Source organism: Neoarius graeffei, chromosome 2 (genome assembly GCF_027579695.1).
Source record: "Neoarius graeffei isolate fNeoGra1 chromosome 2, fNeoGra1.pri, whole genome shotgun sequence".
NCBI lineage: Eukaryota > Metazoa > Chordata > Actinopteri > Siluriformes > Ariidae > Neoarius > Neoarius graeffei.
Window position 1 is genome coordinate 88,846,693 of NC_083570.1, and position 16,371 is coordinate 88,863,063.

General features: G+C 45.7%; 1 protein-coding gene across 13 annotated transcripts in view; it reads right to left on the reverse strand.

The window, feature by feature from the left end:
- Positions 1-16,371, reverse strand: part of LOC132882001 (protocadherin gamma-A10-like) — a 180,925-nt gene that overhangs the window by 71,742 nt on the left and 92,812 nt on the right. Inside the window, exon 1 of one of the 13 annotated variants that reach the window (XM_060915151.1) lies at positions 11,124-13,626. The exons of 11 other annotated variants lie outside the window; for them this stretch is intronic. In XM_060915151.1, the coding sequence (XP_060771134.1) occupies positions 11,124-13,562 (2,439 nt within the window). In that variant the 5' untranslated portion in view covers positions 13,563-13,626. Of the gene's footprint in view, positions 1-125; positions 2,665-11,123; positions 13,627-16,371 lie in introns of those variants that run through there. One more of the 13 variants, XM_060915152.1, reaches the window with a different exon arrangement.

The window sequence follows — 16,371 nt, forward strand, 5'->3', positions numbered from 1 at the left end:
TTGCATACATATAATTACAATTTGTTCTAACGACCGTCAAATAGAAATGAAAAAGGAGTATTCTACATTCCATGTAAAACAAATGCTGCCCATGGCAGCATGTTGATGTTTTGAGTAGCTCTCACCTGATCAGACTCGTAACAAGCTTTCATACTCTGCGCATGCGTAAGAGTCTGTGTTCCGCTGCTGTCCAGACTAATGATGCTCTCAGTAGGAGGTCTGGCGTATTTCACATCACTCTTTCTAGAGTCAGTGGTTCTGTAACCTTCATAATTGTACATGTGCTGTAAAGTTCCTGTTCCTCCTACGTCTGCGTAAAGGGGTGGATAATACGGAATAACTGGCAGATTGGCACCGGATTTATAAAACATCCGCTCACGTCTCCATCTGTAGCATTTCACTGACAGTATAGTTATGATGGAGACGATAAAGAGGAATGAAACCACAGCCAAGGCCAGCACTAGATAAAATGTCAGGTTGTCGTTGTATTCCTTGTCGTGCGTAAAGTCAGTGAACTCGGAGAGCACTTCAGGGAAAGTGTCCGCCACCGCCACGTTCACATTGACTGTAGCTGAACGAGAGGGCTGTCCGTTGTCCTCCACTACAACAGTGAGTTTCTGTTTCACAGCATCTTTGTCAGTGACTTGGCGCACGGTTCTGATTTCTCCATTCTGTAAGCCCACTTCAAACAGCGCCCTGTCTGTCGCTTTGTGCAGTTTATATGAGAGCCAGGCATTCTGTCCAGAGTCCACATCCACAGCCACCACTTTAGTGACAAGATAGCTCACATCTGCTGAACGAGGCACCATTTCAGCCACCACAGAGCCACCAGTTTGGACCGGATACAGAATCTGAGGCGCGTTGTCGTTCTGGTCCTGAATAATAATCTTCACACTCGCGTTGCTACTGAGAGGCGGGTTGCCTCCGTCCTGCGCTTTGACGCGAATATTGAACTCTTTTGTTTGCTCGAAATCAAAAGCTCGAACAGCAAGAATCTCTCCGCTCTCTGCGTTCACTGAAATATAAGACGAAGCAGAAACTCCGTTCACAGAAAGATCTTCCAAAAAATAGGAAATGCGCGCATTATTCCCAGAGTCTCTGTCAGTTGCGGTCACTGCAAATACAGACACTCCAGGTGAATTATTTTCCATCACATAAGCGGTGTATGAGTGACGCTGGAAAACAGGGGCGTTGTCATTTACATCCGATATTTTAAGCCTCAGGGTTTGATTTGTCGATAAAGGTGGAGATCCTTCATCTGTAGCTGTGATGGTTATATTGTATTCAGAAAACATTTCACGGTCTAAAATACGGTCAGTGATTAAACTATAGAAATTAGAGGATGTCGCTTTGATGCGAAACGGCAGATCTGAATTCACTGAGCATTTAATCTGTCCGTTTTTCCCGGAGTCGAAGTCTTTAATATTTAGGATTGCAATAACAGTCTCCGGAGCGGAATCTTCAGGGATCGGACTGAAAAATGAGATAACACTGATAACTGGGGAATTATCATTAACATCTGTAATATCAATCAGCACTTTACTGGCATCAGTTAGTCCGCCTTTATCTATCGCTTCCACGTTTAATTCATACTGTTTGGATTTTTCATAATCTAGGACACCTTTTACATGTATTTCCCCAGTGTCTGAATTAATATTAAATATTTCCATGGCCTCTTTCCCGGTGCTTTGTGAAAATGAATAGGTAACCTCTCCATTAGACCCTTTGTCCTTGTCTGTAGCACTGACTGTCACTACTAAACTATCTTTCGGAATATTTTCTGATAAAGACACTCGGTATATTGGCTGACTGAACACAGGAGAATTATCGTTTATATCAAGAACAGTGACAGTTATCTTAACTGTTCCAGATTTCTGAGGAGTTCCACCATCAAATGCTGTTAAAATTAAATTATGCTCCTCTTGTTCCTCTCTGTCTAAAGGTGTTTTTAAGATCATGTCAACATATTTACTGCCATCGTTACGTGATAATTCTTTCAGAGTGAAATGATCAGTGGGATTAAGGGTGTATCTCTGCAGTGTATTCAGCCCGACATCAGGATCATGCGCACTGTCTAAAGAAAACCGTGAACCAGCGGCTGCAGATTCCGCTATTTCAATAATGATTTCCTTTCTGTCAAAAGCAGGGGCATGATCATTAATATCTAGTATTTCTACATCAATTCGATGCAGCTCCACTGGATTATCTAGAATAATCTGAAAATGCAAGGAGCATGGAGAGACTTGAGCGCACAGCTCCTCTCTATCTATCCTCTCTCTCACTATCAGATAGCCTTTATCCACATTCAGACCGATGTACTCACGACTGTCCTCTGTAAAGATCCGCGCTCGGCCAGATTTCAGTCTCTTTACATCCAGACCGAGGTCCTGAACGATATTTCCCACCACTGATCCCTTGTTCATCTCCTCGGGAATAGAATAACGGACCTGCCCGTGCGCAACGGCCATGACAAAAGCAAATCCAAGCAGAAGCATCGTCAGCCATGTCGAAACGCGGGCAGTAGAGTCTCTTATCCGGGCATCGAGGGAACAAAGACCACACATGTTATAAATACTCCAGACTGGGCACTACAAAGACTTTTTAACGCAGCCTAAAATAAATCAAATGCCGTTTTTTCAAAAATGCTCAATGGTTGTTCTGCTATGATCTTTGTTTAACCGAGAGACAGTTCAAAGTGAAGACAAGTCCTTTCTGCATGCAGTCAGAATACTGGGGAGGATCCACAACTGAGCATTATATCTGCACACCCTGACCAACAGCGTCCCTCAGAGTTAAATAAAATTATTGCACCCAATCAGCGCTAAAAGGACATTATTATTATTATTATTATTATTATTATGTAGGCAGCACGGTGGGGTAGTAGCTAGCACTGTCGCCTCACAGCAAGAAGGTTCTGGGTTTGAGCCCAGTGGCTGACGGGGGCCTTTCTGTGTGGAGTTTGTATGTTCTCCCCGTGTCTGTGTGGGTTTCCTCTGGGTGTTACAGTTTCCCCCACAGTCCAAAGACATGCAGGTTAGGTTAATTGGTGGCTCTTAATTGGCTGTGAGTGTGAATGGTTGTTTGTCTCTGTGTCAGCCCTGCGATGACCTGGTGACTTGTCCAGGGTGTACCCCGCCTCTAGGGTGACCACCTCCAAAAAGACAAAAAGTTTGACATGTAGTATGTTTTGGTGGGACAAGGTAGATGTGGCAGCTTAAAGCTTTCATATATATAGCCTCTATCTTACCAAGAAATATTTGTATCCTGCCTTCAAACCTGTTAACACTGATCATACACTTCACAATTTAGACCATAAGGCCAATAAAACAAAACATTTGAGGTATGTCTATGTTTTCATTCCCAAAACACACCAATGTTGCAAAGTAATGTCTTCATTGAGACATTGTCATTCGTCAACTCAACTGTCAAAAGCACTCAAAAGCGCTGACAAAATCAGTACTCAAGCCTTTGAAGTAGGCAAGTAACCTATATGCTCTTCCAAATTACTCCTCACTGACACAATTCAACTAAAAGTACAATGAAAAATCTTAAATAAAATAAAAAATAATCTTATTTTACATAAAACTTCAGTGCAAACATATTATGAATGTGCATGTTGCACTGAATGGTAGACGCTGGTAACTTCAGCTGGTGTGACTTTATCTGACTCACTGTCATGCTCACTGTCATGACTTAATAGAAATGATTGCAGAGATTTAGACATTTCTTGCTGTTGAACCTTTTTCCGATGAGACTCGCATCTGCCATGTCTCTTGATGTCATGCTCACCACCATGAGCAACTGAAAAACTACTTTGGCACAAATGACAGAAAGCTCTGTTGGATTTATCAGTTGATCATATCCATGAATATGATGTCGTCCATTCTCTACTGAAAGAGCACTTTCTCTTTTTGGGTGGCACACTGGCCATAGTTTTGCATTCAGGCACCCACTCTCCCTTTCTGTGTCTGTTCGATTTCAAGTGGTGGGGCATTTACATTCCCTATAGCTTGATTGACATAGCCTATGACACAGCCTATCGCACGGACATCCTCATTCTCTCCTGCAACCATTGGATGAAATGAAAGCCAAGGGTGCTGTCCAGAGCCATAGATAGAGCTCCCGCTCTGGTGCTGTCTCTGCCTTCGAGTAACACACCACGCAAATGGAATAGATCGCATCCATGTTTTTCATGTTGTCCATGAATGACCAATGAAAAAGTGGGACATTATCCTAATATGCGTGACGTGGGTCAAATACTCAAATGGCTGTACAGAATAACCTAAAGTGGGATGGGTGGTCACCCTACCCAGCTCAAACCCATAGTCAGCTGGGATAGGCTCCAGCTTTCCTGTGACCCTGCACAGGATAAGCGGGTAATGATAATGGATGGGTGGATTATTTTGTTTAAATACAATCTTTGCACTGTTTGAACATTTGCATGGTCACTGAGGGAGACTAAAACTGAACAATTCTTCTACTACACAGTAACATCAACCCCCCTCCACCACACCACCCCTCCAACAGATCACATCGTGTGAATTCAGGTACATTGGGACATTGGATTAATTCAGACAGTTTACCTGAGCAGTGAAAGTCAAAACTTACTGTATATTCTAAAGCCCATGCAATAGAACTGGTAGATAGAAGTCACATGCATGCATTCATTTGGCCTCTTATAAGGATGTGTGGTCAGCATCAAACATAGAAGTTAACCTTAAAATGCCTGGGGAAGGAAAATTGACATATAGTTTGGCTATTTTCCCTCCATAAACTTCTAGAATTGGCATGACTAATAAATTCAACTTGTACAGTATATGAGACATGCTGCATATACTGAAACCAGACTACCTACGGTAACTGAATAAGTATCAAGCTAGTTCAAATCATGTCCAGAAGTTTATAACTTTCAATATGATTGGTAGTTTCGGAAAGCATGGTTCAGATTATTTGGGTCAGGCTTAAAACAAGACAGAAGAAAAGTATATAAAAGTAAAGGATATAGCCGAATGGATACATGAATTTGTTGTTGATGTCTTTGGTGACGATTTTGTCAATTTCAGTTATTGAAACCTTTTTTACAGATAAACTATATGATGAAAAGTATGTGGGCATTTGACTATCACACCCATACACTATGTGGGCCTTCTGCAATCTGGGACAGCAAAGTTGGAAAAACACAATCATCTAGAATATCTTTGCTGGCTGTAGTATTAAGATTTTTCTTCACTGGAGCCAAAGAGCTCAAAAAATGTCATAAATGTCTCCAAACAAAAAAGGACCACTGTGGCAGTGGGGGAGTGGTCAAGCGTAGGTCTGTGACCGGAGGGCGGAGTCAGGGAAGGTAAGTGGCAGAATCACTACACCTGATATGTGAATTAACCTGTGTTTGTGTGTCTTCCCAGCAACCATGCCCTATATAAGGAGAGAGGCACTACATTCACACTGCAAGGCTTAATGCTCAATTCCGATTTTTTTGTGAAATCCGATTTTTTTGTGAGGTCGTTCACATTAACAAATATATGTGACTTGTATGTGATCCTCAGTATGAGTGAAAAGCGACCTAAAAGTGTTCCGCATGCACATTGCAGGATACCACGACGTCACACGCAGTGAGCATGGCCAGTGTTTATGGAAGTAACCTAAAGTTTCCTGTATATGACAGTAGCCAGCATGGAGTACCTGGCGATGATGCAGTTGTTGTTGCGACGGAGCCAGAACATGCACAATAGCCTGATGTCAAGGAGGAGGTTGAGAAGGAAGAGGGCAAGGGTTTTGGCTCAGGCGTTCTGCGGGGTAGTGACTGTAACCTCTGTTCAAAGGAACATCAAAGCCATGTTGTTGTAACTTTTTTTGAGAGACCCGCCGCCTACTTCAGCGCAGAATAGTGATGTTTGTGGCTTGTTGATGACGTGTAAGTCGGATGAATGCGACCTGGCGGTTCAGACTGAAGTCGCATATGAAAAGATCGCATAGGAATCAGAATTAGGACCACATATCCAAACGACCTGGGTCGGATTTGAAAAAAAAAAACGGATCTGTGTCATTCATATTGTCAATAAAAGATCGGATACAGGTCACATATGGGCGAAAAAATCGGATTTGAGTCACTTCAGCCTGCAGTGTGAACGTAGTGAGAGAGCAGAGGAAGAGAGCTCTCTCCCGCACCAGATGACTTGTGTGTGTGTGTGTGTGTGTGTGGCTGGGAGAGTGTACGTTGCTATGGAAAAGTGCAAATAAAAAGAGTTTTTGGAATTCAGTTCTGGCCTGCCGTACTTCTGTGCTCCACCCACCCGCTCTGACTTCTACAGTGGTGCTGAAACCCGGGACCGAGCACAGAGGAGAACAGCCCCATGGAGTCCTCTCCCTTCGCAGACCTGATCCATGCCCTCACCACAGCCCAAAAGAGCCAGCACCAGGCGCTGCTCACCCTCCGAAAGGAGCAAGAACAACGGTTCGAGGCCCTGGTGCTGGTGCAACAGGAAGATCGTCAGGCGTTCCAGCACCTCCTCGCGTCGGCGGGGTCCACCATCTCCACCGCTACGGGCCCACTCCACCTCACCCTAATGAAGATGGGCCCGCACGACGACCCCAAGGCCTTCCTCACGCTATTTGAACAATCAGCAGAGGCCTCGGGGTGGCCGGTGGAACAGCGCGCAGCACGCCTCCTCCCCCTGCTAATGGGTGAGGCGCAGATGGCCACGCTACAGCTCCCTGCCGACAGCCGGCTGGTCTACACGGACCTGCGCCAGGCCGTCCTCCAGCGTGTGGGGTGCACCCCTGAACAACATCATCAGCGCTTCCGCGCTCTGCGCCTAGAGGAGGTCAGCCGCCCGTTCGTGTTTGGCCAGCAACTCCGAGACGCCTGCAGGCGGTGGCTGAGGGCTGACAACCGCGACGCCAAGGGAGTCGTTGACCTGGTGGCACTGGAGCAGTTGATCGCGCAACTTCCCAAAGGAACGGCAGAGTGGGTCCAGTGCCATTGCCTGGCGTTGCTGGATCAGGCCATCGAGTTAGCGGAGGATCATTTGGCGGCTGTTCCCGCGGCAGGATCACAGATCCCCTCTTCACTTCTCTCCTCTCTCTCTCTCTCCCCCTCCCCCTCCCCTCCTGTGTCTTGTCCTCGCCCCGTTCCCCCACCATGGAGGCGGGGGCTGGCTCCCTCACAGCCGGTCCGCCACACCCACGGTGTCCTCCCGTTTCCCACTTCCGTGTCTGTCTCTCCCCCCCCAGGTGAGTGAGCCCCAGAGTACCGGTGCAGAGAGAAAACCCGGGCCGGTTTGCTGGCGCTGTGGGGAGCCGGGGCATCTCCAGCATCAATGCTCGGCAAAGGAGGTGGGCACGGTGGTCTGGATCCCCAACGCGCCAGGAGCCGCCCTCGATCGGGCCAGAGCGTATTGCATACCGGTGAGTATCCAAGGGGATACATATCAGGCTTTGGTGGACTCTGGCTGTAATCAGACCTCAATCCACCAAAGCCTGGTGCAAGGCAAGGCATTGGGGGGAGCACAGGGGGTGAAGGTGTTGTGTGTGCACGGGGATGTTCACCGCTACCCTTTAGTGTCGGTCCACATTCTTTTCAGAGGGGAAAAATTTAGAGTAAAGGTGGCGGTTAATCCTCACCTCACCCACTCGATAATTTTGGGGACTAATTGGGCGGGATTCGGGGAGTTAATGAGTCATTTAGTAAAGAGTGGGTCCTGCCATATTTCAGCAAGGGGAGGTCCCGGTGTCACATTGGCGGGAGCAGCTGTCACAGATGTCTACGTCATCTCCATGTCAGAGTGAGGAGCTGCCAGCTCCTCCTCCCTCTCTTGGGGAATCTCTCACGGATTTTCCGTTAGAGCAGTCACGAGATGAGACTCTGCGGCATGCGTTTGACCAAGTGAGAGTAATCGATGGTCAAACGCTCCAGCCAAATGCCACCCCGTCCTTCCTCTTTTTTTCTATTATGAAGGATAGATTATACCGAGTGATGTAGGACACTCAGACTAAAGAACAAATCATGCAGCTCTTCATTCCAAAAAGCTGCCGGGAATTGGTATTCCAGGCGGCTTACTTTAATCCCATGGCTGGACACTTAGGGCAGGATAAAACACAAGCCCGAATAATGGCCCGGTTCTATTGGCCAGGGATTCACGGCGATGTCCGTAGGTGGTGTATGGTGTGCCGCGAATGCCAGTTAGTAAATCCAGCGGCCATTCCAAAAGCGCCTTTGCGCCCTCTCCCATTAATCGAGACCCCGTTCGAAAGAATTGGGATGGATCTTGTTGGGCCATTAGATCGGTCAACACGAGGGTACCGCTTTATATTAGTTCTAGTGGACTATGCAACGCGATACCCGGAAGCAGTGCCTCTTTGCAATATCTCAGCACGCAGTTGGCTGGAAGTGCTCTTCCGCATTATCTCCCGAGTTGGAATCCCCAAAGAGATTCTGACTGATCAAGACACCTCGTTTATGTCATGAACACTGAATGAACTTTATGGGTTATTAGGTATTAAGCCAATCCGCACCAGCGTTTATCACCCACAAACGGAAGGTTTAGTCGAACGATTCAATCGCACCCTCAAAAATATAATTAAGAAATTTGTAAGTGAGGACGCACGTCATTGGGATAAATGGCTCGAACCCTTGTTGTTTGCAGTGCGAGAGGTCCCACAAGCCTCCACGGGGTTCTCCCCATTCGAATTGTTATATGGGCGTAAGCCACGAGGCATTTTAGACATGCTGCGAGAAAATTGGGAGGAGGGACCTTCACCAAGTAAAAATTAAATTCAATACGTTATTGACCTGTGCGCAAAACTCCACACACTCACACACCTAACCCAGGAGAATTTGCGGCAGGCCCAAGAATGGAAAACCCGCCTGTACAACAACACAGGATTTGACAAAGGGATATTGGCAGATCCCCTTGACTCCATTATCTGAAAAAAAAAACGGCCTTTTCCACACCGTTCGGCTTACACCAATTTGTCACACTTCCTTTTGGGCTGTTTGGGGCACCTGCTACGTTTCAGTGGCTGATGGATAGGGTCCTCCTCCCCCTCGCCACCTATGCGGCCGTGTACCTTGACGACATCATTATTTATAGTAATGACTGGCCGTGGCACCTACAACACCTGAGGGCCATCCTTAGGTTGCTGAGGTGGGTGGGTCTCACAGCCAACCCGAAGAAGTGTGCGATTGGGCGGGTGGAAGTACGGTATCTGGGCTTCCACTTGGGCAATGGGCAGGTGCGTCCCCAAATTAACAAGATGGCAGCGATTGCGGCCTGCCCGAGACCCAAGGCCAAAAAGGGGGTGAGACAGTTCCTAGGGCTGGCTGGCTATTATCGTAGGTTTATACCTAATTATTCGGATGTCACCAGCCGGCTGACTGATCTCGCTAAAAAGGGGGCACCAGATCCGGTCCAGTGGCCGGAGCAATGCCAGTGGGCTTTTTCTGAGGTAAAGGCTGCACTGTGTGGGGGGCCACTGTTACACTCCCCTGACTTTTCTCTCCCTTTTATATTGCAGACGGACGTGTCGGACAGAGGGCTGGGGGCTGTTTTATTCCAGGAGGTGGAGGGGAGGATCACCCAGTGCTGTACATAAGTCGAAAGCTGTCAGTGCATGAGGGGCGCTACAGCACCATAGAGAAGGAGTGCCTGGCCATCAAGTGGGCAGTCCGCACCCTCTGTTACTACCTGCTGGGATGCCCTTTTCAGACCACGCGCCCCTCCAGTGGCTCCACCGCATGAAGGATGCCAACGTGCGGATCACCAGTCGGTATCTGGCACTCCAACCCTTTAACTTCAACGTGGTCCACAGGCCGGGGGCGCAGATGGTCGTGGCGGACTTCCTCTACCGTCAAGGGGGGGGGAGGAGTCTGCTGCAGGCCGGACGGCTGCCCGGCCTGAGTCGGGCAGTGGGGGTATGTGGCAGTGGGGGCGTGGTCAAGCATTGGTCTGTGAACGGAGGGCAGAGTCAGGGAAGGTAAGTGGTAGAATCACTACACCTGATGTGAATTAACCTGTGTTTGTTTGTCTTCCCAGCAACCACGCCCTATATAAGGAGAGAGAGAGCAGAGGAAGAGAGCTCTCTCCCACACCAGATGACTTTTGTGTGTGTGTATGCGTGTGGCTGGGAGAGTGTTGCTACTGAAAAGTGCAAATAAAAAGAGTTTTTGGAACTCAGTTCTGGCCTGCCGTACTTCTGTGCTCTACCCACCCACTCTGACTTCTACAACCACATTCATGATTATAAGAATTACTTTGGGAAACAACAATCCATTGTTAAAATCTGTTTATTAGTAGTATTAACATTAACTTTTCTTTCATTTTACAGGAGAAACTACCGATGCTGTTATCCAAAAATAATGCACAGCTTCTGACCAATCAGTTCTCACATTCAACCAAGCTGTGGGACAAAAATAAATAACACTTTAAACTTGTCATTGCATGAAACAAATAGGCCTAAACCAATAAAACCATGTTCCACATTTCCAAACAAGCTGTCGGAAAGGATCAGATATGTCATTAAAAAGGTACTCTGTATGCTTTGACAAAAAGATAATACATATGTATATGAGACCACCATGAGAATCGCAGAAATACAGTGCTTTAGATGTTTTGGTTTTCTGGATGACAAAAAAGTTTCAAAAAATTTGAAATTCAAAATCTGTCCCAATTTAATGTCCCCCTATCCGACTTTTCTCCAGACTTTTCAAGTATTGGAAATACCGAAGATTATGACAAATCTATCTTTCTGCCCATGGACCAATCACAAAAATGATGTAGGCTATAAATTAAAACCATACAACATGTACAAATAGGTTGGCAGTAGCTTATTGGTTAAGACGTCGGACGACTGACTGTGACTTGAAATCACAGCACCACCAAGCTGCCACTGCTGGACCCTTGAGCAAAACCTCAACTGCTCAGTCCCGTCTGCCAAATGCCGTAAATGTACAAAGGAAATTAAGTCATCGTTATTCCAGCACACGCACGACGAAGAATGAGTTCATTTTTCACAACAAAGTAATTTATTTAGATTCATTTGAATAAGAACATTAATGAGATTGGACTACAGAAAGATAAAACAAACAGTGGGAATTGTCACGTGTCTGTCTATTAAGCTCTCACCTGATCAGAGGCGTCACCAACTTTCTCCCTTTGCGCATGCGCAAGTGTCTGTGTTCCGCTGCTGTCCAGACTAATGATGCTCTCAGTAGGAGGTCTGGCGTATTTCACATCACTCTTTCTAGAGTCAGTGGTTCTGTAACCTTCATAATTGTACATGTGCTGTAAAGTTCCTGTTCCTCCTACGTCTGCGTAAAGGGGTGGATAATACGGAATAACTGGCAGATTGGCACCGGATTTATAAAACATCCGCTCACGCCTCCATCTGTAGCATTTCACTGACAGTATAGTTATGATGGAGACGATAAAGAGGAATGAAACCACAGCCAAGGCCAGCACTAGATAAAATGTCAGGTTGTCGTTGTATTCCTTGTCGTGCGTAAAGTCAGTGAACTCGGAGAGCACTTCAGGGAAAGTGTCCGCCACCGCCACGTTCACATTGACTGTAGCTGAACGAGAGGGCTGTCCGTTGTCCTCCACTACAACAGTGAGTTTCTGTTTCACAGCATCTTTATCAGTGACTTGGCGCACGGTTCTGACTTCTCCATTCTGTAAGCCCACTTCAAACAGCGCCCTGTCTGTCGCTTTGTGCAGTTTATATGAGAGCCAGGCATTCTGTCCAGAGTCCACATCCACAGCCACCACTTTAGTGACAAGATAGCCCACATCTGCTGAACGAGGCACCATTTCAGCCACCACAGAGCCACCAGTTTGGACCGGATACAGAATCTGAGGCGCGTTGTCATTCTGGTCCTGAATAATAATCTTCACACTCGCGTTGCTACTGAGAGGCGGGTTGCCTCCGTCCTGCGCTTTGACGCGAATATTGAACTCTTTTGTTTGCTCGAAATCAAAAGCTCGAACAGCAAGAATCTCTCCGCTCTCTGCGTTCACTGAAATATAAGACGAAGCAGAAACTCCGTTCACAGAAAGATCTTCCAAAAAATAGGAAATGCGCGCATTATTCCCAGAGTCTCTGTCAGTTGCTGTCACTGCAAATACAGACACTCCAGGTGAATTATTTTCCATCACATAAGCGGTGTATGAGTGACGCTGGAAAACAGGGGCGTTGTCATTTACATCCGATATTTTAAGCCTCAGGGTTTGATTTGTAGATAAAGGTGGAGATCCTTCATCTGTAGCTGTGATCGTTATATTGTATTCAGAAAACATTTCACGGTCTAAAATACGGTCAGTGATTAAACTATAGAAATTAGAGGATGTCGCTTTGATGCGAAACGGCAGATCTGAATTCACTGAGCATTTAATCTGTCCGTTTTTCCCGGAGTCCAAGTCTTTAATATTCAACATCGCTACAACAGTCTCCGGGGCGGAATCTTCAGGGATCGGATTGGAAAATGAGATAACACTGATAACTGGGGAATTATCATTAATATCTGTAATATCAATCAACACTTTGCTGGTGGCAGTTCGTCCGCCTTTATCTATCGCTTCCACGTTTAATTCATACTGTTTGGATTTTTCATAATCTAGGACACCTTTTACATTTATTTCCCCAGTGTCTGAATTAATATTAAATATTTCCATGGCCTCTTTCCCGGTGTTTCGTGAAAATGAATAGGTAACCTCTCCATTAGATCCTTTGTCCTTGTCTGTAGCACTGACTGTCACTACTAAACTATCTTTCGGAATATTTTCTGATAAAGACACTCGGTATATTGGCTGACTGAACACAGGAGAATTATCGTTTATATCAAGAACAGTGACAGTTATCTTAACTGTTCCAGATTTCTGAGGAGTTCCACCATCAAATGCTGTCAAAATTAAATTATGCTCCTCTTGTTCCTCTCTGTCTAAAGGTGTTTTTAAGATCATGTCAACATATTTGGTGCCGTCGTTACGTGATAATTCTTTCAGAGTGAAATGATCAGTGGGATTAAGGGTGTATCTCTGCAGTGTATTCAGCCCGACATCAGGATCATGCGCACTGTCTAAAGAAAAGAGTGACTCGAGTGCAGCAGATTCCGGGATCTCAATAATGATTTCTTTTCTGTCGAAAGCAGGGGCATGATCATTAATATCTAGTATTTCTACATCAATTCGATGCAGTTCCACTGGATTATCTAGAATAATCTGAAAATGTAAAGAGCATGGAGAGACTTGAGCGCACAGCTCCTCTCTATCTATCCTCTCTCTCACTATCAGAGAGCCTTTATCCACATTCAGACCGATGTACTCACGACTGTCCTCTGTAAAGATCCGCGCTCGGCCAGATTTCAGTCTCTTTACATCCAAACCGAGATCCTGAACGATATTTCCCACCACTGATCCCTTGTTCATCTCCTCGGGAATAGAATAACGGACCTGCCCGTGCGCAACGGCCATGACAAAAGCAAATCCAAGCAGAAGCATCGTCAGCCATGTCGAAACGCGGGCAGTAGAGTCTCTTATCCGGGCATCGAGGGAACAAAGACCACACATGTTATAAACACTCCAGACTGGGCACTACAAAGACTTTTTAATGCAGCCTAAAATAAATCAAATGCCGTTTTTTCAAAAATGCTCAATAGTTGTTCTGCTATGATCTTTTTTTAACCGAGAGACAGTTCAAAGTGAAGACAAGTCCTTTCTGCATGCAGTCAGAATACAGGGGAGGTTCCACAACTGAGCATTATATCTGCACACCCTGACCAACAGCGTCCCTCAGAGTTAAATAAAATTGTTGCACCCAATCAGCGCTAAAAGGACATTATTTTTATTATGTAGGCAGCACGGTGGTGTAGTAGCTAGCATTGTCGCCTCACAGCAAGAAGGTTCTGGGTTTGAGCCCAGTGGCTGACGGGGGCCTTTCTGTGTGGAATTTGGATGTTCTCTCTGTGTCTGTTACCCCTTTTCCACCAAATCAGTTCCAGGGCTGGTTCGGGGCCAGTGCTGGTGCTGGTTCACAGCTCATTAAACTTGCGAGCCAGCTGAGAACCAGTTTGCTTTTCTATAGCTCGCGGTGCTAAGGGAAGCCACGTCATTACGTCGCTGTAGACGTCAGTTACGTCGCTGTATATGTCATTACGTCGCTGTATACATCAGTTACGTCGCTGTATATGTCAGTTATGTCGCTGTATATGTCAGTTACGTTGCTACATTTGCATAAACCTTGGCACGAATATCGAAGGAAAAACAACGTGGAAGAAGCAGCAGCAGCAGCAGCAACAACAACAATAATAATGGATGATTTCGCATTTGTACAGCTGCTGCTTCTCGTCGCTTAAAAATGGCGATCTTTCGCGGTCTTGTTGTTGGTCTTAACAACTACGGCCCCCTGCTGACGTAAACGGTTCTTTCCTCTGGCCCAACAGAGAGTTGGTGCTAGCCTGGAACCGGTTTTTCTGGCCCCAGAGCCAGTTCTTTGTCAGTGGAAACAGAAAGCCCAGTTCCAAACTAAGCACTGGCCCCGAACAAGCCCTGGAACTGCTTTGGTGGAAAAGGGGCATGTGTCGGTTCCCACTGGGTGTTACGGTTTCCCCCACAGTCCAAAGACATGCAGGTTAGGTTAATTGGTGGCTTTAAATTGACCGTAGGTGTGAATGTGAGTGTGAATGGTTGTTTGTCTCTGTGTCAGCCCTGCGATGACCTGGTGACTTGTCCAGGGTGTACCCCGCCTCTAGGGTGACCACCTCCAAAAAGACAAAAAGTTTGACAAGTAGTATGTTTTGGTGGGACAAGGTGGGACAGATGCGGCAGCTTAAAGCTTTCATATATATAGCCTCTATCTTACCAAGAAATATTTGTATCCTGCCTTCAAACCTGTTAACACTGATCATACACTTCACAATTTAGACCATAAGGCCAATAAAACAAAACATTTGATGTATGTCTATGTTTTCATCCCAAAACCACACCAATGTTGCAAAGTAATGCCTTTATTGAGACATTGTCATTCGTCAACTTAACTGTCAAAAGCACTCAAAAGCACTGACAAAAGCAGTGATACTTAAGCCTTTGAAGTAGGCAAGTAACCTATATGCTCTTCCACATTACTCCTCACTGACACAATTCGACTAAAGGTACAATGAAAAATCTGAAATAAAATAAGAATAATCTTATTTTAAATAAAACATCAGTGCAAACATATTATGAATGTGCATGTTGCACTGAATGGTAGACGCTGGTAACTTCAGCTGGTGTGACTTTATCTGACTCACTGTCATGCATCAGACTTAAGAGAAACGACTGCATAGACTTAGATGTTTCTTGCTGTTGAAACTTTTTCTGGTGAGATTCGCATCTGCCATGTCTCTTGACATCGTGCTCACCACCATGAGCAACTGAAAAACTACTTTTGCACAAAAAAACAGAAAGCTCTGTTGGGTTCATCTGTTGATCTTTCCCAGGAATATGATGTCATCCATTCTCTACTGAAAGAGCACTTTCTCGTTCTGGGTGGCACACTGGCCATAGTTTTGCATTCAGGCACCCACTCTCCCTCTCTGTGTCTGTTCAATTTCATGTGGTGGGGCATTTACATTCCCTATAGTTTGATTGACGCAGCCTATGACACAACCTATTGGACAGACATCCTCATTCTCTCCTGCAACCATAGGATGAAACGAAAGCCAAGAGTGCTGTCCAGAGCCATAGATAGAGCTACTGCTCTGGTGCTGTCTCTGCCTTCAAGTAACGCACCATGCAAATGGAATAGATCGCATCTGTATTTTTCACGTTGTCAATGAATGACCAATGAAAAAGTGGGACATTATCCTAATATGCGTGATGTGGGACAAATGCTCAAATGGCTGTACAGAATAACCTAAAGTGGGATGGGTGGTCACCCTACCCAGCTCACACCCATAGTCAGCTAGGATAGGCTCCAGCTTGCCTGCAATCCTACACAGGATAAGCGGTTATGGATAATGCATGGGTGGATTATTTTGTTTAAATACAATCTTTGCACTGTTTGAACATTTCCATGGTCATTGAGTGAGACTAAAACTGAACAATTCTTCTACTACACAGTAATATTACCCCCCTCCCCCTACCCCCACACCACCCCCCAACAGATCACATTGTGTGAATTCAGGTACATTGGGATATTCAGTTAATTCAGCCAGTTTACCTGAGCAGTGAAAGTCAAAACTTCCTGTATATTCTGAAGCCCATGCAGTAGAACCACTTGATAGCAGTCACATGCATTCATTCATTTGACTTCTTATAAGGATGTGTGGTCAGCATCAAACATAGAAGTTAACCTTAAAATGCTTGGGGAAGGAAAATTGACATATGGTTTGGCTATTTT